Source organism: Rhinatrema bivittatum, chromosome 14, assembly GCF_901001135.1.
Source record: "Rhinatrema bivittatum chromosome 14, aRhiBiv1.1, whole genome shotgun sequence".
NCBI classification, from domain to species: domain Eukaryota; kingdom Metazoa; phylum Chordata; class Amphibia; order Gymnophiona; family Rhinatrematidae; genus Rhinatrema; species Rhinatrema bivittatum.
This window is the reverse complement of record NC_042628.1, coordinates 73,264,904-73,290,463: the sequence shown is the minus strand read 5'-3', so window position 1 is coordinate 73,290,463 and position 25,560 is coordinate 73,264,904. Positions and strand designations below refer to the sequence as shown.

The 25,560-nt window shown below is 46.6% G+C and overlaps 1 protein-coding gene across 3 annotated transcripts in view; it reads right to left on the bottom strand.

The window, feature by feature from the left end:
• Positions 1-1,180: 1,180 nt before the first annotated feature.
• LSR (lipolysis stimulated lipoprotein receptor) overlaps positions 1,181-25,560 on the bottom strand; it is a 111,896-nt gene continuing 87,516 nt past the window's right edge. For 2 of the 3 annotated variants that reach the window (XM_029576706.1, XM_029576708.1), the window contains 6 exons: positions 14,287-14,433; positions 13,891-14,076; positions 13,231-13,281; positions 11,507-11,635; positions 4,464-5,137; positions 1,181-3,934 (listed from right to left, as the gene is read on the bottom strand). In XM_029576706.1, the coding sequence (XP_029432566.1) occupies positions 3,899-3,934; positions 4,464-5,137; positions 11,507-11,635; positions 13,231-13,281; positions 13,891-14,076; positions 14,287-14,433 (1,223 nt within the window). In that variant the 3' untranslated portion in view covers positions 1,181-3,898. The remainder of the gene's footprint in view (positions 3,935-4,463; positions 5,138-11,506; positions 11,636-13,230; positions 13,282-13,890; positions 14,077-14,286; positions 14,434-25,560) is intronic. The other variant, XM_029576709.1, reaches the window with a different exon arrangement.

Genomic DNA, 25,560 nt, shown 5'->3' with positions numbered 1-25,560 from the left:
GATCATCCAATCCAATTCCTCGCAGATGCCTGGGGCATGTAACCCCAGCTCTGGAGTGAGAGGCAATAATGGCGTAGCTGGAGGATCCACCGGTGAAAGTGGAATTGCAGCTTCCTGCACCGATGAAGGTGTGTGTGTGGGGGGGGGGGGGGGGGGGGGGGGGGACACACGCCTCGGTTACCCGGTCACAGAGGAGGATGGGGCCTTCTCTGGATGGGATTTCTTTGCCGGTGGCTCTGTTGACGCTGATGCCAAGGGCTTGCCTGGATCAGCAGGCTGATCCTTCCGGTGACTGTGTCCTTTCTCACGATGTTCTCCTCGGTCTTTCTCCTGAGGCGATGAGGAAGAAGTTGACACCTTCGGAGTAGTGGGTGCTGGTTGGGCAGCACTAGTGTCCTGCTGCTGGCAAGAGGTCGATGGCACCGACTCAGACGATGTCGAAGCAGTCGATGGAGTGGGGGGTTTAGACTGAAAAAGAAACTATCTTCTCTGAGCGGGCCTTACGGCCCTTCACTGTCATTTGGGCACATTTGGTGCAAGTTAGAATGTCATGGTCTGACCCCAAACATAATATACAAACCCTATGCAGGTCTGTGATAGACATTGTCAGAGGACAGTCGGAGCACCAACGAAAACCTGATGCCATGGCTGTGACAAAATTTAGCCACAGTGCGGTCGATGGCCAGTAGGCCCCGAAGGGAAAACTCGACAGGAATCGACCGCAAATGTAAAGCCTTACCTTTCGACTGCAGAGTATGGTATCGATAGGGGGGCCCCTATGGGGTAGAAATTTTTTGAAAATTTTGAAATGTTCCGTGAGGAAAATTCCTGTCAGGAGAGAGCTCCTTAACCTGCGTGGCTACTGCTGCGCGGAAAAAAGAGAGACTGAAGGGGGACCCCCCCTGCTGGATGCAGGGTTAGTGCCATGCTGGGCATGCCCAGTAGGTGCCAAAGTTCTAGAAACTTTGACAAAAGTGTTCCATGATAGGGCTCCATGCTGATGATGTCACCCATATGTGAGGACTACCATCCTGCTTGTCCTGTGAGAAGTAGCAGGGATTATTATATTTGAATTATATTATTTTAGTGTGTATTGGGTCTAATACACCAGATTCAGGTTTGTCCTGCAGAAAGGTGTGAGTAAACTGGAGTTTCACAAATAAAAATTTCTATAATTTCGTTTTGCATTGATCAAGACACTTGTCAATTTTATTTTTAAAAATTCATAATCGTCACATTAACATTTAACTCTGAATACCTTTCCCATTTTCTTTTACATTTCTAACATTAAAAACTAATCTAACATTTAAAGATCAAATGGAAATTACCATTTGCTTTTGAAAGCAGTGATTTTCAAATTACAATATTTTACAAAAGCAATACAACTGTACATCTGGTGTTACACACATTAAAAATATATATTAAAAACTAAAATGTAGTTTCCTGATTGTCACTGACAAAAGTCCCACACATTACACTGTACCAATATAGGATGTAACTATTCTGCATTTCTTTTCGATCATTGCTTAGTGGTTTTGAGTTTTAACAGTTGCTCTGCCATTTATTCCATAGCATCAAAATCCAAATCTGGATACAAATGATTAAAAAGGAAGAATGCTATGTAAAGATATCACTCAAATGATTCTTCCCTTAGCTTAAGCATGGGTGCAACGCCTTATGGAACAAAGCTGAATTATATCTTGAGATCACCACCATCTAATGCTAGGCACACTGCATCACTTTGGTCCTGATTAGCATGTGCTGTTTTTATTCACTTAAGAGCAGAACCATTTTAAGCAAAAGGGTTGCAGAACAAAACCTATAGTGTTATACAAAAAGATTCAAAGTCAGTAAATTGCTTTAGAACCAGTTGTCTAATACCTGAGGTTTGCGTGACTTCAGTAGAATACAGGGATTTTTCAATTTAAGGCATTTTGAGTTATGATTCAGAGTTACGTTTCTAAACATTCACCCATTATCCACTTATTTTGACTGAGATGGTCAAGCATCCCCTAACAGGCAATATTGTTGCGCTGACCACTGTGAGGACGTTAGTAGGACTTCCTCTCCTCAAAACAAAATCAGTGCCATCTCCTGTAGACATACCTTGGCACTTTCTTCTTCAGACAAAAAAATAAAAAGTATTGCTTTAACACATGTGCTTTTTACAGTACTATCTATTACTAAATTCAGGGTTTTTTTGATGAAAATAGAATATTGAGCACTAGTGCTGGAACCAATCCTCCATTTATAATGGGACAATCTGTTTTGACTTAACAGCTTTCAGGATCTGTCTTAAGCCTGAGGACTGTACTTGTGTTAGAGCTTTGATTCTCAATTAATCACAGCAGCAATAGATTTTAGTAGTGAAAACAGATTTTTGTTTCCAACAGTGCATTATTAGAAAATTCACAGAAGATAATTTTGGAAGTTTTCCATGATTTTACCCAGGACCCTTGGAATCCCAGAACCAGAAGAGTTTTCCCCTCAACTTACTCATTCTTTCAATTACTTCCTGTCACATATATTCCTGCTGGAAGATGTCAGGTATATGTCAGCCTGTTTTATTAGGTTCACATTTTACAAACCCACCTCCTGCTCTTGATTTCAGCAACATATGTAAAAAGGCACAGATTAAACACAATTTCCAATTATTTCTGAATCAGTATATTGTGCTAGCACCAATTTATAAGGCTAACTGCCTACAGTGCTACTGGTATACGCAGCCCAGTTTCTATAAGTATTGCCCTGTACAAATGAGTTTTACAGCTCTTTTGACCTGATAAAATTACAGCCGTCACGTTATTACTCACTGGCAGGCCGATGCAATAAGATTCGCACTCATATTGAGCACCTGCTTTCTATTGCGCTCACAACCATCTCTCCTGAGTGCCCAGTGCTATATGAAAGTGAGCTGCTGGGCGTGCTAGGGAGAAACTGTGCGTCCCCTATCAAATGCATCAGGCATCTAGGAGACGTAGCTGTGCATCCACAACTGCACTGGGCAGTCAATAGGAGCAGAGTTTTATCCTGCCTCACTTGATTTACACACACAATACACAGGCACAATAGCAAGGGGTAAAATCGGCCTGGAGCATGTATATTTTGTGCATCCAGAATTTTCTCTAATCAATCCATTACATTAATTAAAAATTAAACAGTAGATCTACTGTAGTCTGTTTCTTCCTCTGTGGAGGAACCACAGAACTGTATTTTTTATTTTTTTCAAGAGCCCTTGACTCCCAATATGACTTAACACCAGTTTAGAGGCTGGAGTTAAATCTGCTGCATTAAAAAGTGTGTTAGCTGCCCGCAGATTTATTGTATCAGAGAGGGGTAATAACTAATAGCCTCATTTACATGGCATTTACACATGTGATGAGCCCTATTAACTACACAACTGTTTGGGCATGCATTTTGCACACGCTAATCCCCTTACTGCATCAGGTGTTAGTCTAGCGCATCCAATCGCTCATTAACCTGTGCGCTAGGGTGGGTGCATCGGCCCTTGGGCCAGGATGCAATTAGCTAAAGTCATTTGTAATGCACAGGCACAGAAAAGTGCAAGTGTCAGTCTCAGGACAGGATATTAAAAAAAAAAAAAAAAGACTGCCATATCTCACAATTTACAGTACAGAACTGAATGAAATAGTTTTCTATTTGCATAGTCATGCAAACAGAGATCAGTTCCTAATCACTTAGCATTATACAATAAAAACCTGTACAAAATATTCCCCCCAAACACTAAAAATGAAACATGTATTCTACAAAGCAGTTCATCTCAAAGTATACAGTCTGTCTTGGGGAAAAGAAAAGAATCGCTCCTGGTAATGGGGGAGAAGATAAATCCTGGGTATTCTGAGTGAAATAATCCCAAATTTCCAATGGATGAAACTCTTCAGACCACCAGGCTCTCTCTGCTCAACGCATTATTCTGTGAAACAAACACACAAATCAGTTATAAAGTGTCTGTTCTCTGACTGGATAAAATTGCATTTTCAAGTATAAACCAAAAACATTTTAAAATGTTCCTTCCCATCAGTTACTGCTTATTCTTTTTTTTGCTTAGACAATTCATATGACAACAGTTAAACAGAAAAGAAGCCTATCAGAAAAGGAAATCCCCTTTCAGTGTAACACCTCCAAGATGTGTGAAAAAGGACAAACTATAGGTAACCGCATAGAGAAAAAAATGCACAGGATATACCTGGACAGGCACAAATCTAATAGGATTTAAAAAGCATAATCAGGAACCAACACAGAGCTGCAAAAGCAAAAGTGCTGCCCACAGAATGGTAGTGTGAGACTACAGTCTGCTTTCGTTTCCCAGGCAGGCCACCCAGAGCCCCAATGGTGATAACCTTTGGTCCCACAGCTTCTCGTCAGAACCCTCAGACTACTTTTTGGTTATTCTGTATGCTCTACACGAACACCCATAAAATGATCTGCCCCTACTGATTCACCTTTTTCAGTTTTCTGTCATTCTTTCCTCGGGATGAGAGGGATTCTGTTTCTGTATAAGGTGGGGGTGGGGGTGGAGGTGGAAAATCATTGTCTTGGTTCCTTCTCATGCCAGAGCGTGCAGTTGAGCTGCTGGTGTTATCCAGGTCCTCTCGACTTCCTGACCTCTGCTTTCTCCTCAGAACATCCTCCAAAAAGCGGTCGTCATAATCTGCACGATAATGCTGGTTGCGGTCCAGATCTCTCAGGTCATCCCGACTCCTGCTGCGCCTCGTGCCATAGTACTCATCTCGTGATTCAGAAGAATGGTCTCTGCGTCGTCGTTCATAGTCATAACCACTTCTGTCATCAGAATTTCTCCTCTCTCTGTCCCGGCCATCAAAATTCTGATCTTCATAGTAATTATGGCCTGGCCTTTCCAGATCATCAAGGTCATCCATGGAACGTGTCCGGGGACGCCTACCATGCTCTCTGTCCCACCCACCACGATATCTGTCTTCTTCATAGCGATCTTGTCTCGGGGGCCGAGTACGTCGCGTTTCACTGCTCAGAAGGCTCTCTTCTTCAAGATCCCTGATTGGCGTCAGAGCCTGGTTGCGTAATTGACCCAAATCTTTCCTGAAATTGTTCCTCTGGTTCTCCTCATGCAAGGAGCTAATCTCACTCATAGCAGATGCTGTCAAAATAGAAAAAGGGACCACACATTATCAACTGAGTTATTGTAATCTGCTTTCAGTTTTACAAACATTACTGCCTCCGGATCCAAATTCATACTACATCCAAAATTCTAACAGGCACCCAAGGGCAACATTGATGATCTTGTGAGAAGCTATCTGGCAATGATCTTGTTTACAAAATGGATAACAGGACATGATTTGCATATTTTGGTTCTACCAACTCCTGGAAGAACTACACCACATGCCAAAATGACATTTAGCAGGCACTTACAAAAGACATACCATGCTAGGTCAGACAAAGTCTATTTAGTCCAGCATCCCATCTCAGACAGTGACCAATTTGCATTACTAATACGTAGCCAGCAGATACCAAAGAGTAGATCCAATTGTCTGTTGCTCACTCCCAGAGTGAAGCAATGGCTCTCCCCAAGTTCACCTGGCTAATTGTTTATGGACTTCTCCAGAACTAGTCCAAAGCCCTTTTAAAATTCAGCTATTTCCAAGTATTACATATAAAAAAAAAATACAAATAAGAAAATTATTCCTTACCTGCTAATTTTCGTTCCTGTAGTACCATGGATCATTCCAGACGGTGGGTTATGTTCCCTGTCCAGCAGATGGAGTTAGAACCAAAAATTCCCAGGGGAGGACCTATATAGCCACGCCTCCCTTGCCTCAATCCTCAGTAACTGGACTAGCAAAGCCAAGACGAGAAGAGACAGAACCAGAGGGATCAATTAATCTCAAAAATATATAGAGAAAAAAAAAAAAACAGCTGTAAGTGACAGCAAGTAACTTGTACTCAAAAAACTGTAACTGAGAACTTGCAAACAGCACTGTGTTCAAAGACACAGCTCGCAATAACTAGAGATACAGAGTGAAAATATTGTGAAGACAGGAAAGCAGGGATGGCCCACAAAGAACCCCCAAAACCAGGGAGGGGTCTGGAATGATCCATGGTACTACAGGAACGAAAATTAGCAGGTAAGGAATAATTTTCTTTTCCCTGTACGTACCAGGATCATTCCAGACGGTGGGATGTACCAAAGCTTCCCCATCATGGGTGGGTCACGGACAGCCCTGCCCGTATGACCCTGTCTCCAAGCTGACCATGAGACGGCGCTCGAATGTCTAGACGATAATGTCTTGCAAAAGTGTGGAGAGACTTTCATGTGGCCGCCCTACAAATTTCTTGAGAAGAAACTGCAGAACTTTCCGCCCACGACGTCGCTTGAGCGCGTAGAGAATGAGCCTTAACAGCTAAAGGTGGAGACTTACCCACTCCGATGTATGCGGCTATAATCGCTTTCAGCCAGCGAGCAATTGATTGTTTGGATGCCATGCAATCCTTCCTGGGTCCCGACCAAAGGACAAACAAATGATCGGAGAGTCGAAAGTCATTAGTGACCTCCAAATAATGTATCAAAGAACGTCGGACATCCAACCGACGCAGGTCAGAAGAATCAGAGGATACAAATGACGGAAGCTCTATCGATTGGTTGAGATGGAAAGTCGAGACCACCTTCGGCAGAAAAGATGGAACTGTCCGCAGGGATACTCCCCCTGGCGTGAAACGAAGGTATGGCTCCCGACATGATAGAGCTTGTAGTTCAGAGATCCAACGTGCTGAGATCGCCACCAGGAAAATGTTCTTAAGGGTGACATCCTTGAGTGTGGCCGAACTCAGAGGCTCAAAAGGCGGTGCACATAGAGCCCGGAGTACCAAATTGAGATTCCATGAAGGACAAGGCGGTCTAATGGGAGGTTTCAAGTGTTTTACCCCCTTTAGAAAACGTAGAATATCCGGATGTGAGGCCAGGAGCTCCCTGTCATTACTCCGTAGGAAAGCTCCCAAAGCCGCTACCTGAACATGAAGAGAATTATAGGCCAGGCCCAAATCCAGATCCACCTGTAGAAAGGAAAGCACATGCGCTACTGAGGCCTGCGTTGGCAGAATCGTCTTTGACTCACACCATTCCTCAAAAACCTTCCATACTCTGACATAGGTAACGGATGTGGAAGTCTTCCTAGCTTTCAGGAGTGTCGAGATGACAGACTCTGGATATCCGCGCCTTCTTAATTGGTGCCTCTCAAAAACCAGGCCGCAAGACAAAAGCGATATGCCTTCTGAAAAATATTGGCCCTTGGTGAAGGAGACGTGAAAGGTGACTGAGTCGAAGCGGGCCTTCCACTGCCAGATTGAGAAGATCTGCAAACCATGGACGTCGAGGCCACCCTGGCGCAACTAGGATCACCGGACCTTGATACGTCTCTATCCGTCAGATGACCTTGCCCACTAGAGGCCACGGAGGAAAGACATACAGAAGACACTGTCGAGGCCAGGGAGGAACTAGTGCGTCGACTCCTTCCGCGCCGTGCTCTCGCCTGCGGCTGAAGAAACGGGCGGCCTTTGCATTTGTCGCGGTTGCCATTAGATCCACATGGGGTATCCCCCAACGCTGTATTATCCTCCGCATTACGTCTTCTGAGAGTTCCCACTTTCCTGGATTCAGGTGTTGCCGGCTGAGAAAATCTGCCTGCACGTTGTCCACGCCCGCTATGTGCAAAGCCGCTAGACGCTGCAAGTGTAGCTCCGCCCACACCATCAAGTCGTCGGTCTCCAAGGAGACTAGATGGCTTCTGGTGTCCCCTTGGCGATTGATATACGCCTCGGTGGTCGCATTGTCCGAGAGAATCCAAACCGCTCGACTGCGTACCAGTGGGTAGAACCCCTGCAGCGCTAGAAGGACTGCCCTGGTCTCCAGCCGATTGATGGGTCAAGTGGACTGATCTACCGTCCATCGGCCTTGGAGAGACCTGTCTTGACAAACTGCCCCCAGCCGGTGAGGCTGGCATCCGTGGTGACGACCACCCAATTCGGGTTCTGCAGAGACACTCCCTGAGCTAATCGTTGAGGGTCCAGCCACCACTGTAGACTGCTCAAGACAACACTCGGAATGGGCAGCACTGCCTGAAAATCTCTCGACACCGGGTTCCATCGCGAAAGTAGGGACCTCTGGAGAGGTCGGAGATGAGCGAAGGCCCACGGTACCAAATCGATGGTTGAAGCCATGGTTCCCAGTACCTGAAGATAGTCCCATGCTGTGGGAGTGACGAGAGCCATAAAACCGGTTACTTGAGCGCGTAGAGCCCGAGCTCTGTCCGGGTGCAGAGACACCTTGGCCTGGTTGGTGTCGAAGTGTGCTCCCAGAAAATCCAGCGATTGGGACGGTATCAGTTTGCTCTTTGAGAAATTGACGATCCATCCCAGAGATTGAAGAAGCTGTACCACTCTGTCGACAGCATGGTAGCCCTGCGCCCTCGACTTCGCTCGAATGAGCCAGTCGTCTAGATAGGGATGTACTAGGATACCCTCTCTGCGGAGCGCCGCCGCTACCACCACCATGATCTTGGTGAAGACTCGCGGAGCCGTCGCCAGGCCAAAGGGGAGAGCACGAAACTGAAAATGTTGTCCCAAAATCTTGAAGTGTAAGAAGCGCTGATGATGGTGATGGATCGGGATGTGAAGGTATGCTTCTGTAAGGTCCAACGAGGCCAAGAATTCTCCCGGATGCACAGCTGCTAACACTGACCGGAGTGTTTCCATACGAAAATGAGAAACTCTGAGACACTTGTTGACCGACTTGAGATCCAGGATAGGTTGAAACGTGCCCTCCTTTTTGGGAACCACAAAGTAGACCGAATAATGTCCTCTTCCCAGTTCGGAGGCCGCTACCAGTACTATCGCCCCCAGCTGTAGCAGACGATCGAGAGTCTGTCGAACTGCTAATTGTTTGAGGTGGGAACCGCAAGGAGAAAACAGAAAACGGTCTCAGGGTTCGTGTACAAAATCTAATACGTAGCCTTGACTTAAGATGTCCAGCACCCAATGATCCGACGTAATTTGGACCCACTCTTTGTAGAAGAGAGTAAGGCGACCCCCCAGGTGGGGGATCCCCTCGTGGGACCCTCTGGCATCATTGTGAAGCTTTTGAGGAGACATCTGCCCCTTGAGTATCCTTACCGTGGCGGCGTCCACGAAAGGACCGGTTCCAGGTGTGTGATCGTGTAGAAGGCGCTCGAGGTGTTTGCTGTCTGGCAGGACGCGACCTCCGTTGATTCCGGTACCTGTTCCTGGAGGAATAAAAAGATCTAGAAGAACGTGGTCAATCTTCTGGTAGCTTGTGCACCGCATTCTCATTAAGAGATTTGATGATCTGATCCAAATCTTCCCCAAACAGGCATCTGCCCTTGAAAGGAAGAGAACTCAGGCGCGTCTTGGATGAAGCATCTGCCGCCCAGTTGCGAAGCCACAAAAGACGGCGAGCGGACACCGCCGCCACCATGGATCGAGCGAGAACCCTTAACAGATCATAAAAAGCATCAGCTCCATAGGCAACCACCGCTTCAAGTCTATCAGCCTGAATAGTCTCTGCCTGTGGCAAAGATTGGGATGTGAGAAGCTGCTGTACCCAATGCAGAGCTGCTCGCTGTGCTAGGGAACTGCAGATAGCAGCCCTCATCCCCAATGCTGAGACCTCGAAGATATGCTTGAGGTACACCTCGAGCTTGCGATCCTGGACATCCTTCAACGCTGTCCCACCCGTGACCAGGATGGTGGTATGCTTCATGACCGCGGATATCGCCAGTATCCCACTCCCTTGAAATCAATTGCAAGATATTGTGATGCGTGGGAAAAGCTTTCGCTAGGGGTCGCAAGCCCGCTAGCAGAGGGTCCCCTTTCTTAATCTTCGGATCCTGAGCCACAGGATCCGGAGGAGGGTCGATGTCCATTTCCTGCAGGATGTGGGGAATGAGATCATCCAACTCCGCTGCTTGAAAAATGCGGAGAACCCTCAGGTCGACACCCTCTACCTGGGCCGCCAGGGAGGGATCATCCGCATCTGGGTCCTGCCATGAATCCCCCGAAGGTTGCTGCAGCAGTGTAGGGACCACGGGAGGGGGCCGAGCGGACCCCGCACCCCCTATGGGCAAAGAAGCCTTCCCTAAGGGAGGGTCCGCCGTCGAAAGCTGGGTCAAGCAAGTCAGTTTGGGAGGAGGGGGACCCCCATTTCCAAGATTCGGATCCCTGCTCTGTAAAAATGCCTTGTGCATTAAAACGACGAATTCTGGTGAAAAAGCAGGAAGTGCTGATGAAGGGCCCCCCGAGGTGTCGTCCCCTTGCCTGCCCTGGTCCGTTGCGCTCAGAAACCCCATACTGTGAGAGGAAACCTGGAGCGGAGCGTCGACGTCCTCCTCAGAGAGAGCTGCCTCCGAGTCAGCTAACAAAATGGCCGCCGTTCCCGCGCTGAGGGGAAACGGGGCATGCCGCTTCCTGCCGGCGCGGTCCGACTCTCCTCCAAGCTGCCCACCAGGTAAGCTATACTCCCCCTCAGGAAAAGCTGAAGAAAATCCCTCCGAGGGCTGCTGAACCCCTTACCGAGCTCCGGAGCAGTTAGGCGATCTCTGCATCACGGCGGGAGGGAGGGGGAGGGGTGGCTGCGGCGCGCGGCAACAACTGAAGCGGCGAAGCAATAGAGCTATCCGGCCTCCGGACCCCTCACCGTCCCCAAGAGACCGTCGGGGAAAGCGCCGTCCCGACGGTAAGCAACTCTGGGGAATGTGTCGTCGCAGAGCTGCAGGGCGGGACTCCAATCACTCCCCGAAGGGGAGGAGGGGAAAAGTACAAACTCCGGGGCTAGGGGGGAGCGGTCGGCACTACCAACTTCACCCCTCACAAATTCCTGTTCCTCCCAACGACTGTAAATAAAATAAAAACAACACTTACCACACTGTAGCCGGGCAAGGAAGAGGAAAAACAAAGAGAAAAATAAAGTGACAGGTAAAAAACACAGCCTGTCAGCAAGTTCCTGACTGGAAAACAGTGTCTCTCTTTGAACCGAGTGGTCCTGTCAGAACACTACAGAACCTATCCCTTAGAAGAAAACCTTTATCTAATATTATTTAATTGATCCCTCAAAGAGAAAATAAAACTAGAAAAGTGCTGGGGACCACCGTGTCCCCTGCTCAATCTGCTGGAGTTAGAACTATACTGAGGATTGAGGCAAGGGAGGCGTGGCTATATAGGTCCTCCCCTGGGAATTTTTGGTTCTAACTCCATCTGCTGGACAGGGAACATAACCCACCGTCTGGAATGATCCTGGTACGTACAGGGAACTAGTCTTACTATTATAGAAGCTGGAAGTCAATGCAGAATTTTTACACCAATATTTTAAGACATGACAGCCAGCATGAAAAAGTGGATTCTGTACAATGAACATTTGCTCAAGAGTTTAAAAAAATATATACTTATATTTCTCAAACTTTTGCTAAGATGACAAAAATAGTTTTACAGTCAAAGAACCTACCTTTTTCAAATTTGCCATTTGAAGCTCCTGGCCTTGAAGGATCAAAGTTTGCTAGTTCCTTCTCCATGTAATAAAGAACCCTCATAGAGTCATCCTGTTGGTTGGCCTGAATGCGATAGCCACTCCTTACTAAGGACAAAAGTAACAGACATTTGTTCCCAAATCAACTACCAGTTCTTAAAAATCCAAGTACCTAAAATACAACTAAACCTAGATTATGCTCGCCAAACCCAGTTGTATAAAGTTGAAGGATCTACTGTACAAGTATGACGTCGTCTTGGCAGTCTGCCTTCTTTGTAAGATTTTGAACATGTATGTAAGGCAACAGTTAAATATAAAACAATTTTCTTCAAGATTTCACAAGTGATATCATTTATTTGTATCTTCAGCATGAACCAAATGGAGAGACTAGAAACAGCACTATGACAAAGCACTAAGCTTTTGAGAACTGAATAGCATTTCACGGAGTTTGTAAATTGGATAGTTATACTTCTACACAAAAGTGAACATTTCATTTTCAAGTTGGTATTTCTGTACCCATCCTATTTAAATTAAGGTCTCTAAGATTCATGTGCACTTGACAGACTGCTTTGTGCAGTAATTACAAAGTGGTAAAGAAACTGACCACATGATGGAACTGAAGTCTTCTGAATGAGCATAAACTACAGGCTCAGATGAGAAAGTACAGGATGAAGTTGAGCAGTATGCAGATTTAAGTATCCAAGCATTCATGTTTTACCCTTGCTAAGCACACCAAGTCAACCAGGGGTGCAACAAAGCAAACAGAGGCAATAAGAATGCAAGTGCACCATCCAGTGTTCTAGCAACATAACAAGCAGTAAGTTCGTTTGTTTCTTTCACAGTTTCCTCTACAAGTCTACAATATTTGCATGACTCTTGGTGAAGACACATCTGGAATGAGATTCTGCATGTCAAATGTATCAAACACCAACTAGCTTTCTACTCTAAATGCAAAACTTGTCTGTAAGAGTATTATCTGCCTTTCCAGTGGTTGAGAATCTGCTCAACGCCGTGTACAATATAGAATCACAAAGTAAAAAAACAGTAACAATACATTTACATACAATCTTACAGTCAACTTTAGTGTTTCAGTAAATTCTTAAAATAAGCTTAAATGATAAAGCAAACCAGAGAACTAAATGAGAAAAACCTCCGGTAACCTGAACTGGCGTAAAGGTCATACCACAAAACATTAGACAAAACAGTCTTCATGCGATCCATTGCTCAGATGCTCTTACCCAAGCAAAAAATGTGGGAATAGCAGAAAAACTCCCGAGGGATCTCAGAGGAAAAATAAAAAAGCACATATAGGAAAGAATCTGCACTTAGATGACAGATTAAGGGAAAATCAATTATACTAAACTGAGCTTCAAATGTAGGAATTCTAGAGCCCATCGACGAAAGGGCCTCAGTTTCTTTCCAACTGTATTTCCTTGACAGAGAGTACCCTTAAAAAGGTTCCCCGATTAGATCTCAATTGCTGGGCTATTTGGTTGGCAAGGTATTTTGGCCCATCACCTCTCACAGCTTTAAAAGCAAAGGCAAGAGCTTTGAAGATAATGCACTGAGCTTTGGGGTGTGACATGCAGCGTTTAACAGCTGGGTCTGAGTGTACTGTGAAAGTTGAACAGGTTTAGCAGTGGGCCATCCAGTAAGAGATCCCAACCCTTCTAACAGCAGCAGTGAACTAGTCTGCACCTTACCTGAATTGCCATCGTCACGAATAAGAGGCACTTGAGAACTATGTCCACCCACTGCAAGGAAGCACATTAAATCACTGTTTACACAAACTGTATTAACTTACAAATGATTTTTTTACAACATATGCCTACGGATACACCCTTTACAGCTTTGTAAATTCATATGAGCTGTTTTTTATCCCTTTGACTTGCTCCCATTACTTTTTGTAGCAGGCTAGGTTCTGTTAAGGCTGAAATTAAGGCCAGTCTTTAAATTTACAAAACAGTCTAGTGTTCAGTGCTACATCTGAATTTGTATCATGAATCCAATGGGTTACGGCAAGTCTTTGGACATCACATATACAGCAACCAATCAGATACCAGGGCATGCAATGTCACTGTGACCATTTCTAATACATTCCCCTGGAACACTGCACGACATGCAAAGAATTACAGGAACTATAAAACACTCAGCAGGTATACACTTGAAATATTTAGCCTTGCTGTTTTCATTTGTAAGAACAAGTCATTCATCTTTCATTTTTCAGCACATGCTGCTTTCACTGAAATATTAAATCCTAAAAATAACAGAGCTTGGAGCAAGTTACAACTTGGCAAATAACTCTAAACTGAAGCTCCTCCTGGTTAAATGAACGCAGCCTTAAGTAGTAAGAGCAAGCTCACCTGAGCTGGCAGCGTCGTAATCCATGCCGTAGCCGTTGTATGTGGGAGGTACTGGGCCCATGGGTATAACTGCACCTGGGACACCCATCTTTAACTGGTTTGGGTGGGAATAGATGGAGGGAGCATAGACACTTGGAGCATAAATGCTGGGAACGCCAGTGGTAGCTGCCTTCCCTGCTTCATACACTGAAAATAAACACAAAGCAGTCTTTAATGCACAAATATTTACAAATCTTACCAGTTCACAGAAAAACTACATACAAATTATGCAGGGTTATAAGAAGTGCCTCTATGCTCTTATAACCAGGAGTGGATCAGATGTATGCATGCTCTTGTTACATACTAAAGCCCAGGTTTGTTTGCGTACAGAGGTCTAGAGCTGGTGAGGAACCTTACATGCTCGTGGGCAACAGCACTTCTCTGGGCAGCATGGGCAGCGCACATAGCAGCAGCAGGTGTGGGGACAGCACTGGCACCAACAGATACCAATAAGGAGGAAAACCAGAAATCCTCCAAGGATCACCAGCACAACGAACAGCCAGTCTGAAATGAGAACAATGGAATTAAGAGCATCTGCTATACTCCTTGTAGCAACACACAAGCACTTCCTTATTTGGGGTCTTCCTTTGCTGGGAAGGATTCCACCTTTTTTGTCACATTCTAGGTGCTTTCAACAAATGGCTTGCTTAGTTTGCACTTACAAAGAAGTTTTAGTATCTCAAAAAAACAGGTCAAGGACAGAGAAATGGAGCACCATAGCCAGAAAAGCTACGAAGCACTCTCTGAATGCTGCAGTCCAAAATTAAGCATGTTCTGCTAGCAGCTTCTCTGCACAAAACAGGAACACATGTATAATAAGAGAGCCCCCTTCCCATTCTTGTTCTGAAAGGAAAACGGGACCCCACCTGAGTGAAACACTAAGACTTGCATACCAAAGTATTTCATTTTCAAAACATGCAGCATTTAATATGCAAATACTTGACATGAAGAACACATATTGGGCTCAGCTTGACAAGCTGGGTTCTTTTTCCAGTTCAGGCATCGCTATGAAGTAGCAGTTCTAGTCCCTGGCAAGGTTTAAAGCAAACTGCTGGCAGTAACACCAGCAGATAAAGCAGCCCCAGCGTGAGGCATGCCCCTAGTCTTTCAATGCCGTTTCCAAAGGAGAGAAACAAAAACCAACGCAGCTCGCTGACTGGTGGTTCTCAGAAGACAGCCAGCTCTGCACTTGTGTGAGGGAAGAAGATGGTTTGCAATCCCTTATATTTTCCGGTTTAGATTACTGTAAGTCTTTTCTTAGGTTTGCCTGATTCCACATTAAAACCTTTACAACAGATTCAAAATGCTGCAGCCCGTTTACTTACAGGGTCACCAATGAGACACCATATCACACCCATTTTAAATTACACTGGCTCCCAATCAAATATAAAATCTTATCATTAATTCACTCATTAATATATGATTCTGATTCAACCTGGTTATGTACCACACTGCTTCTTTATAAGCCAACGAGAAACCTTACATCTGCTAGCAAAAATTTACTGGATGTTCCTACAGTGAGGTTAGCCAGATTAAATTTAACTAGAGAAAGAGCGCTCTCGGTAGCAGGTCCCCTACTCTGGAACTCACTTCCAAATACGCTGAGACAGATTACTAATCACAAAGAATTCAAAAAAAATCAGTAAAAACATTTAAAGAAGCGTTTGTAGATCAAGAAAAATGACGTGTCATACTGTTTATTTCGACTTACAGCCATTTAACCACTGTTCAACCGATGACATTTTTTTTAGATGACGTTAGGTTTGATTTTACTTCCTATTGACTTCTGACATTCTGTTTTTTGTAAAAAATTTAGTACAGTTAAATCAAAATTAAGGAGATGTTTATTAGAATTAGGGTTTAACGAATCCATTGTATTTTTTTTCTTAACTTTACTATTTTTTTTTTTTATAGGTTATTTCATTTAATTAGTTGATATTATCTACTATTTTATTTTATTTTAATTTCATCTCTTGTTTCATTTTATAAAAATTTTATTATAAACTGTTTTGGTCAGGGTATAGACCATGTTTTTAAATAAATATATATGAAGCTCTAATTTCCAGTACATCAGATGGAGTGCTGACTGCACAATATTCATTGCTGGTGATAAGCTGGATTTGCTGGGAAAGAATGCTTTAAATCTTTAAAAAAAAAAAAATTAAAGTGTTAAACTAATATTGGCTGTATATATTTTAGCTTTAAAGGCTAATGTCTATATGAAGTGTTAAGAATTGTGCATGTTTAGGGAGAATAGATTCTGGATTAATTTTGGGAGATAGCATAAATTACTGTATTTTTTGCTCCATAAGACGCACCTGACCATAAGACGCACCTAGGATTCAGAGCAGGAAAATTAAAAAAAAAAAAATAATAATAATGGTGTGCTAAACCAGCTCTGTTCCTGGGCATCTGTGCGTCTTATGGAGCAAATTAGGGGAGGGCATAACATTGTTTTTGGTCCCCATTTCATTTTCGGGTCTGGGGAGGGCCATTTCTGTCCATTCCCTGGATCAGAAAACATTTATCGTTCTTTGTTGGGAAAAAAAAAACCCAAACCAAACAACCCCATCCCAACCCTTTAAAGTTAATTAACTACAACCCCCCACTCTCCTGACCTCCCCAAGACTTGCCAAAAGTCCCTGGTGGTCCAGCGGGGGTACGGGAGTGATCTCCTGCACTCGGGCCGTCGGCTGCCAGTATTCAAAATGGCACTGATAGCCTTTGCCCTTACCATGTGACAGGGGCCGACCATTGGCACTGGTAACCCCTGTCACATAGTAAGGGCAAAGGCTATGGGTGCCATTTTGAATACTGGCAGCCGACGGCCCGAGTACAGGAGATCACTCCCGCACCCCCACTGGACCATCAGGGACTTTTGGCAAGTCTTTTTTTTTGGGGGGGGGGGGGGGGTGTAGTTAATTAACTTTAAAGGGTTTGCAAAGGTCACTTGATCTGAAAGCAACAGTGCTGGTTCCTGGGCAAACTAAGTCACTAGTTTGATTCCCACCCACCCCACTTTATTCTTTTTTTTTTTTAGTTATATAGACAGACACTTCCAAGGCAGGAGGAAAATCTTTGAAATAAGATTCAATGGAGAAATTACTTACCTGATAATTTCGTTTTCCTTAGGGTAGACAGATGGACTCAGGACCAATAGTATAGTGTACTCCTGGTAGCAGTTGGGAGACGAGTCAGATTTCAATCTGAGTCAGCCTTCATATACCCCTGCAGGAAGCTTAGCTCTTCAGTATTCTCCTCGAAAAGCAATTGTGGATATATGTGCTTTTAATAACTTGATTAACTTGGACTGGCTAAACTGATTTCCAATTGGAGACCGCCAGTGCACTCAACCGAAAAAAACGCCGACACCTGGCAACTATGGGTGTCTTGAAACTGGGGTAAGACCTGGCTTACCCAGGCTTGCCACCCGAGGTTTCCGGAATTTGGAGCAGCCGTGGGCGGGATGCTGAGTCCATCTGTCTACACTAAGGAAAATGAAATTATCGGGCAAGTAATTTCTCCATTTCCTAGCGTGTAGCAGATGGATTCAGGACCAATGGGATGTACAAAAGCTACTCCCGAACAGTGTGGGAGGCTGCCTGTGGCCCACTTAGTACTGCCCTTGCAAATGATGTGTCCTCCTGGGCCTGGATATCCCGGCGGTAGAACCTCGAGAAGGTGTGAATGGAGGGCCACGTCGCCGCCCGACGGATCTCGGTGGGTGACCGCGTCTTAGTTTCTGCCCAGGACGCTGCCTGGGCCCTTGTGGAATGGGCCTTGACTTGTAGAGGCGGAGGCTTCCCTGCCTCTACGTAGGCCGCTTTGATTACTTCTTTGATCCAGCGGGCTATGGTTGCCCGCGAGGCCGCTTTCCCTTGTTTCTTCCCGCTGTGACGGACAAATAGGTGGTCCCATCTTTTGTACGGATTCCGATCTTTCCAGGTATCGGACTAGGAGTCTGCCGACGTTAAGATGGCAAAGGCGGCGAGAGTCTTCAGAGTCCTTATGTTCGTCTGGAGATGGCAGTGAGAGATGTTTGGTTTAGATGGAAATGAGAAAACTACCTTCAGGAGGAAGGAAGGGACAGTGCAAAGCTGTATGGATCCCGGTGTGAATCTGAGGAATGGTTCCCGACAGGATAGTGCTTGAAGCTCGGAGATGTGACGGGCTGAACATATTGCACTAGGAATGCAGTCTTCAAGGTCAGGAGCCATTGTGACAGACCTCGTGTAGATCTGAAGAAGATCTCGCGAGGAAGTCTAGTACTAGATTGAGATTCCATAGGGGCACTGGCCACTTTAGTGGTGGTCAGATTTGCTTGACCCCTTTCAGGAAGTGGGAAACGTCAGGATGTGATGATAGACCGATGCCGTCCACTTTGGCTCTGAAGCAGGCCAGCGCGGCCACCTGAACCTTGAGGGAGTTGAGACAACCCCTTCTTCAAGCCGTCCTGCAGAAATTCCAGGTTCATGGGGATTTTGACTGTTCACGGAAGGATGCCGCGGTCCTCGCACCAGGCTGCGTATATTCTCCATATTCATATGTAAGTGAGTGATGTGGAAAACTTGCATGCTCGGAGCAAGGTGTCAATCATTGCCTTAGAATATCCGCTCTTCTTCAGGCGAGTCCTATCAATGGCCAGACCGTAAGAGAGAAATGAGTTGGGTCTTCGTGGAGAATCGGTCCTTGCCGGAGAAGGTCCCTGTGTGGAGGTAGCCACAGAGGGTTCCCCGCAAGATGTCTTTGCATGTCTGCGTACCATGGCCTTCTTGGCCAGTACAAGGCCACTAGAAGTGCTAGCCCCCTGTGGTGTTCTATCTTGCGGATGATCCCACCCAGTAGTGGCCATGGGGGAAAGGCATACAGCAGGTCTTCCTGTGGCCAGGTCTGGATGAAGGCATCGATTCCCTGGGATTGCGGTTCTCGTCTGCGGCTGAAGAATTTGGGAACTTGGGCATTGGACCAGGTTGCAAGAGATCCATGGCTGGGGTCCATTCCCCTGGTTCTAGACTCTCTCTACTGAGGTAGTCCGCAGTGACGATGTCTTTTCCTGCGATGTGGGCGGCTGAGATTCCTTGCAGGTTTGCTTCCTCCCACGCCATTATGGGGTCTATTTCCAAGGACACCTGTTGGCTTCTGGTTCCTCCCTGGCAGTTGATGTAGGCAACTGTTGTGGCATTGTCTGCCAAGACTGACAGATTCGCCCCAGAGTCTGTGACTGAATTGTAGGCAGGCTAGTCTGACTGCTCGGGCTTCCAGTCTATGTTCATGTTCCATCCCGACTCTTCCTTGTCCCATTGTCCCTGGGCCGTCAGTTCCTGGCAGTGGGCTCCCCACCCTTGCAGGCTCGCATCCGTGGTGAGCAAGATCCAAGTCGGTGGGAATAGTCTTACTCCCTTGCTCAGATGGTCTTCCTGTAGCCACCAATGGAGCTGGGTGCAAACCTCTGCCGGTAACTGGAGGCAAATGGAGTAGTTCTGGGACATCGGGTTCCATCATGACAGTAGAGAACATTGTAGTGGGCGCATGTGGGCCCTTGCCCATGGGACGACTTCTATGGTTGATTTCATGAGACTGAGAACTTAAGAGGTAGTCCCATACCTTGGGGCAAGCATAGTTCAGATTTTGCAATTGGTCCAGTTTCCTTCTCCTTGAGGGGGAAGAACAACCGTCTTGTTTGGTATTGAACCAGACTCCCAGGTACTCTAGCGACTGGGAGGGCTGCAGGCAGCTCTTGGCTGTATTGATGACCCACCCGAGATTCTGCAATAGATTCTTGACTCTGGTGGTCGCCTGGTAACTTTCCTCTGGAGATTTTGCCCTGTTCAGCCAATCATCCAGATACGTATGTACGAGGATTCCTTATTTCTTCAGTGTCACTGCCATTACCACCATGATTTTGGTGAATGTCCAAGGAGCAGTAGCTAGTTTGAAGGGTAGCGCCCAGAACTGGTAATGATGGTCCAGTATCGCAAAGCGTAGGAAGCGCTGATGGTCATGGTGGACAGGGATGTGGAGATAGGCTTTGGAAAGATCCAGTCAAGTCAGTAATTCTCCTGGTTGCACTGCCCTTATGACTGAGCCTAGGGTTTCCATGCGGAACTGCGGTACCCTCAGGTAGTGATTGACGGTCTTGAGGTCCAGGATGGGCCAGAATGTTCCCTCCTTCTTGGGGATGATAAAATAGATGGAATAGTGACCAGTATTTTGTTGTGTGGGCACCGAGGTTATTGCCTTTAGGCTGAGCAGTTTTGTCAGTGTGGTTTCCACTGCCATCCTCTTGGAGAGGGAGTGGCACGGTGATCTCACAAATTTGTCTGGAGGGATGCTGTGGAAGTCCAGATAATATCCCCCTTGAATGATGGTTAGGACCCACTTGCCGACGTTATCTCGACCCATCTTTGGTAGAAGAGGGTAAGTCTGCCCCCTATGGCTTCTTCCTGTGGATGGGTCTGTTGATTCTCATTGTGGGGTGCGGCCGGGGCCTGTACCTGAGCCAGCTCCCCTCTTGTTGTGCCTGCTCCTGAAAGAACTGGGTCCTGCCTGCGGGGCGCGGTGCTTGGTATGTGTTTTTATATGGTGAAACGCTGGGCTCCTCCGCCCTTGGTTCTTCAGGGAGAGAAGCGTTGGGTTCTTTTGTTCCTGTCCTCCGGTAACTGAGGGACTGGTGATTCGCCCCATTTGTTGGCTAACTTCTCCAGTTCACTTCCGAACAGGAGGGATCCTTTAAAAGGCATTCTCGTGAGTTTCTTCTTGGAGGTTGCGTTGGCTGACCAATTTCTGAGCCATAGTTGCCTTCTGGCTGCCACTATGGATGAGACGCCCCTGGCAAAGGTGCGCACCAGGTCTGAGGTTGCATCCGTGAGGAAAGATATTGCTGGTTCTAATGTTTCGGCGGAAGTGGTTGTGTCCCTGGAGAGGAGCAAGCAACCTCATGTCACCACGGCGCAGCAGGAGCCGATTTGCAGGGTCATTGCTGCGACATCAAATGACTGCTTAAGGATGGATTCCTGACGTCTGTCCTGAGCATCCTTGAGTGCAGCTCCTCCTTCAACTGGGATGGTAGTGCGCTTTGAGATACCGCAGACCATAGCGCCCACTTTTTGGAACCCTAGGAGTTCTTTGGCCGTGGGTTCCAGAGGGTACAGGGCTTCTAGGGCCCGTCCTCCTTTGAAGCTGGCCTCCGGGGCATTCCATTCCAGGTCAGTCAGCTGTTTTATGGCCTGCAGCATTGGAAAACAGCATGAGGCCTGACAGACTGACCAGAATTGGGTTAGTCTTTGGCTCTGCTGTAGAACTTGCGCCAGGAATGGCCAGCACCTTCAGGCTCAGAGTCACAAGATCTGGCAGCTCGTCTTTGGAGAAGAATTGCATCATGGTTCAGTATGATTCCATCCCTGGGGGGATTTCCCCTTCCTCCAGGGAGTCAGGCTCTTCCCCCGAGGTGTCAGAGTCCCTTAGGGGGAGGCTTTTGCCTGGCTGAGGCATTTCTCAGGGGGGCCGAGAGGGGCTTGGGAGGCCTTGCCCTTCTGGTGGTGCTGTGGCTGTGTCACAGGCAGTACTGATTGCGCGGAGTTCCCTGAGGAGCCCATCTGAGGAGGGTTCGAGCCGGAGATACAGAGGTCCGGGGTACTATCATTGGTGGAGCTGGATTTCTCTACTGGCTGAGGGGGGCCTTGCTTCGGTTCCCCCTGAATCTCTTCGCACTGCAGGCATAGGGCAGAGGCCACTTTGGGTTGCACAGTTCTCAGGTGGCAGGCTGGGCAGAGGGCTTGTCCCTTGGTTTTCTTGGCCGGCGGTGCCATGATTTGTGTGCGTGGAGTGGCTCAAAACTCGTCTGTGCGCATAGATGCACACACCGGGAGACTTAGTTGTGTGCTCCGGGTATGCTGACCATGTGCGTGCCGGATGATGTGTGTGCAGGCCCCTATTTGTGCGCTTAGCGGGGATGCGCGTGCCGCTGTGCGCACAGGCCTATCTCTGCGCCCAGCTCGCTGCTGTGTGCACAGCTCAGTTGTGGGGACAATATGGCGATCAAGGGGGGGAAATGGCGCCGGCGACCACACGAGCAAGATGGCGACCCCCCCCCCCCCCCCCGGAGGGTCTCCATGTGTGTGGACCCTCGCGCCGGATCGGGGTCTAGCCCGGACTGGGCTGCTCAACCTGATTAAAACAGACGCCGGAAGGATGATCTGTGCGGTTACCTGAGCCTCGGAGACCGGAGACTAAGTTTTCTACCTTAACTTGTCTCGGCGCTTCCCGGTCTCATGCCGGGCGGTCTCCGGCTGCAGGGGAGAGGGGAATACCTTCACTGCCGTGCTCTGTATTGCACCTGCTGCCTCTCAGCCACTCTGGGGGCTAAGTCCATGCCGGGAACAGACTACGGGACAGAGTCTTGCCTCTGAGGGATCTCTGAAATCACCTCAGGAATTCTTGACTGGGGGAGGGACCCTTAGGTATCACCGCAGGAGAAGCAGGGCTCATCTATTGGTCCTGAGTCCATCTGCTACACGCTAGGAAACTAGTGATTTAGAATAGATTTGTGAATGACCAGCAATGCTTTCGTGTTGCTGGTCATTCACAAACTAGCAAAAGTCACCTAGTTATCAGATTTAAGAGATACCAAAAAATGTAAATTGAGAGAGACCTAGCTGCTCGTTAATTAGCTTAAAAAAAAACAGCAAAACTTTAGCAACAATAAAATTAAGGTGCATATTGAAGTCCAGTAGTGAGTTGGGGGTTTGACAGCTTATATTTGCAAGAGGAAGAGCAGCTTCTGCCATGACAAAACTCTGATGGGGGTCTGAACCAGGATGGACTCAGGAGTTCAGGACAAACATTAGCCATTAGACAAGGAGGTAACCTGGGGCAAGCCAAGGTCAGAGATAAAAAGTGTCAGACAGCTCTCAAGACCACAACCGTAGGTGTCAAGGATTGGCTGGGACTCAGTTAAGAGAGGTTGCTAGGAAACCTGAAGCTGTTCACAGCAATCCGAAGGCTAGCTAGTCTGCTTGCTATCAAGCCTCCTGTTCAGAGTCCTTGCTGCCAAGAGTGTCTGCTCCAAGCTCAACTGCTGCTTCCAGTTTCTGGCCTGCAGTTTGTTAGTTTCCAGCCATTGCTCCAGCCTTGTGACCTGCTTGCTGACTCCAGCTCCTAGTCTATACTGTTCCGATTCGCCTCCAGTTGCTATTCCAGCTATGGATCTGTTTCACTGAAAGTTCCAATTCCAGGTTTTGCTGCTTGCAAAATTCCAGATCTTGTGCAGCTTTTCCTCTAAGTAGGCTTAGCACCAATCCTACTTCGGTACTCTCACCGGAGAACTCCTGGGTATGTATTGTGAACCGCAGATGGCACTAGTTATTGAACCTCCAGAAAAGACCTGTTTACTATCAATGCACTCTGGCAGTGGCAGGGAAGTCAGATATACTGGCAGAGACTGGGCCAGAGTTGGCTGTCAGGCAGTGTTCTCTGCCTGCAGCTGGGCTACTTGTTTGTGCAAGGACTGAATTCTCCACAGCCAGCATGGCAGAACATAAGAACCACTATACCAGGTCAGACCATGGGGCCCAGCATCCTGTTTCCAACAGTGGCCAATCCAGGTCACCAGTACCTGGCACGATCCCAAATACATAACAGAGTAATGATAGCAGATAAAGACTAAATGGTCCATCCAGTCTGCCCAGTAAGTTGATTATGATAATAACTGCTGCTCCATGCAGATTACACCGACTTCTGTTAAGGGTAGCAACTGCCACTTTGTGCAGGTTACCCCATGCTTTCTGTTAAGAGTAACATAAGAGCTCTAACCTCTTCATAGGGGAGCTGTTCCATCTCCTTTTATCATTTTGGATGCCCTTCTCTGTGCCTTTTTCAGTTCCGCTATATCTGAGATGCAGCATACAAAAGTATTTGATATCTATTTTATTTATTTATTTAAAGATTTTTTATATACAGGGGCACGTTAAAAACATCACCCCGGTTCACAATGTAACGTAACATAGCAACAAGCTTTACAACAGTTTAATGTCAAGCAAACAGTAAGTAAACTAAGTCAACTCAAGAAGGGCGCATAAATAATTAAGTCTTAAAGTGAGTAGAGGAAAGAGGTTTTTAACTATCAACAAGATAGAAGGATATAAGCGGTGAATGAGAGGGAGAGGAACGATAGGGGGGGTGAGGTGGGAGGAGGTTGAGAGGAGGGTGGGTGGTGGGGGAGCAGGGATGTAGGAGGAGGCGAGGATGAGAGGGGGGGTCTGAGGTTGTTAAGTTCGATAGGGGGGTGTCAGTCGGGTAGGGTGTGTGGGGTCGGGTATGTATCTTTGGGAGTAGTCAGTCAGTTGGGGTATGCTAGTTTGAAGAGCCAGGTTTTAAGATTCTGTTTGAATTTTTTATGGCAAGGTTCCTGGCGTAGGTCGGGGGGCATTTTATTCCAGTGGGAAGTCCCTGCTATGATGAATGATCGTTCTCTGATCGTGGCATGTTTGATGATTTTGGGGGAGGGTGTCAGGAGTTTGGCTTGGTGCTGCTTTCTAGTTGGTCTGGTTGGGTTGTAGCGATGGAGATGTTCAGGGAACCAGTGCATGTTTTGGTTGTGAATGGCTTTGTGTATGAGTGTGAGGGATTTATAAATTATCCTAGAGGTTACTGGGAGCCAGTGTAGGGATTGAAGAACTGGGGTGATGTGGTCAAGATGGTGAGTATTGGTGAGAATGCGGGCAGCGGCATTTTGTAGGAGCTGTAATGGTTGAAGGGTATTTTTTGGAAGGCCTATGAGGATAGCGTTGCAGTAGTCCAGTTTGGATAGGATCATGGCCTGCAGCACTGTTCGGAAGTCAGAAGTGTGTAATAGTGGTTTGATTCTCTTCAAGGTGTGGAGTTTGAAGAATCCACTCTTTATAGTGGCAGAAATGAATTTTTTGAGGTTAAAGTGGTTGTCTATCCATATGCCTAGGCTGCGGACAAATTGGGTGGGAGGGCAGCATGGTGGCGAGGGGGAAGAGAGGCTGAGTGTGGGAATGTTAGGGGGAGAGAGGATGAGTAGCTCGGTTTTGTTGGTGTTGAGTGCCAGAAAGTTGTCTGTGAGTAATTTGTTTATTTCAGACAAAGCAGAGTTCCAAATCTTCATTGCGTTTGGGATAGAGTCGGTAATTGGTATGAGTATCTGCACGTCATCTGCATATATGAAGTGCTGGAAACCCAGTTTGGAGGCAGTAGATATTAAAAAGGGTTGAGGAGAGGGAGGAGCCTTGTGGTACTCCTTGTGAAAGCTTGACTGGTTTGGATTCGTTGCGACCGATTTTTACCCTATAGCTCCTGTCGTGTAGGTAAGACTGGAACCAGAGAAGGGCAGTGTCCGAGATGCCAATTTCCTTGAGGCATTTAATGAGTATGTTGTGATTGACTGTGTCGAATGCCGCCGATATATCTAGTAGTGCGAGTATGTGGGATTGTCTTTTGTCCAGGGCTTTGAGTATGGTTTCCGAGAGGGAGATGAGTAGGGTTTCTGTGCTATGGTGTTTACGGAAACCAAACTGGGATGAGGAGAGAATATTGTGGTCTTCTATATAATCTGAGTTGTCTGTTAATTATTTTTTCAAGTATTTTGGAGAGGAAAGGGAGGTTTGACAC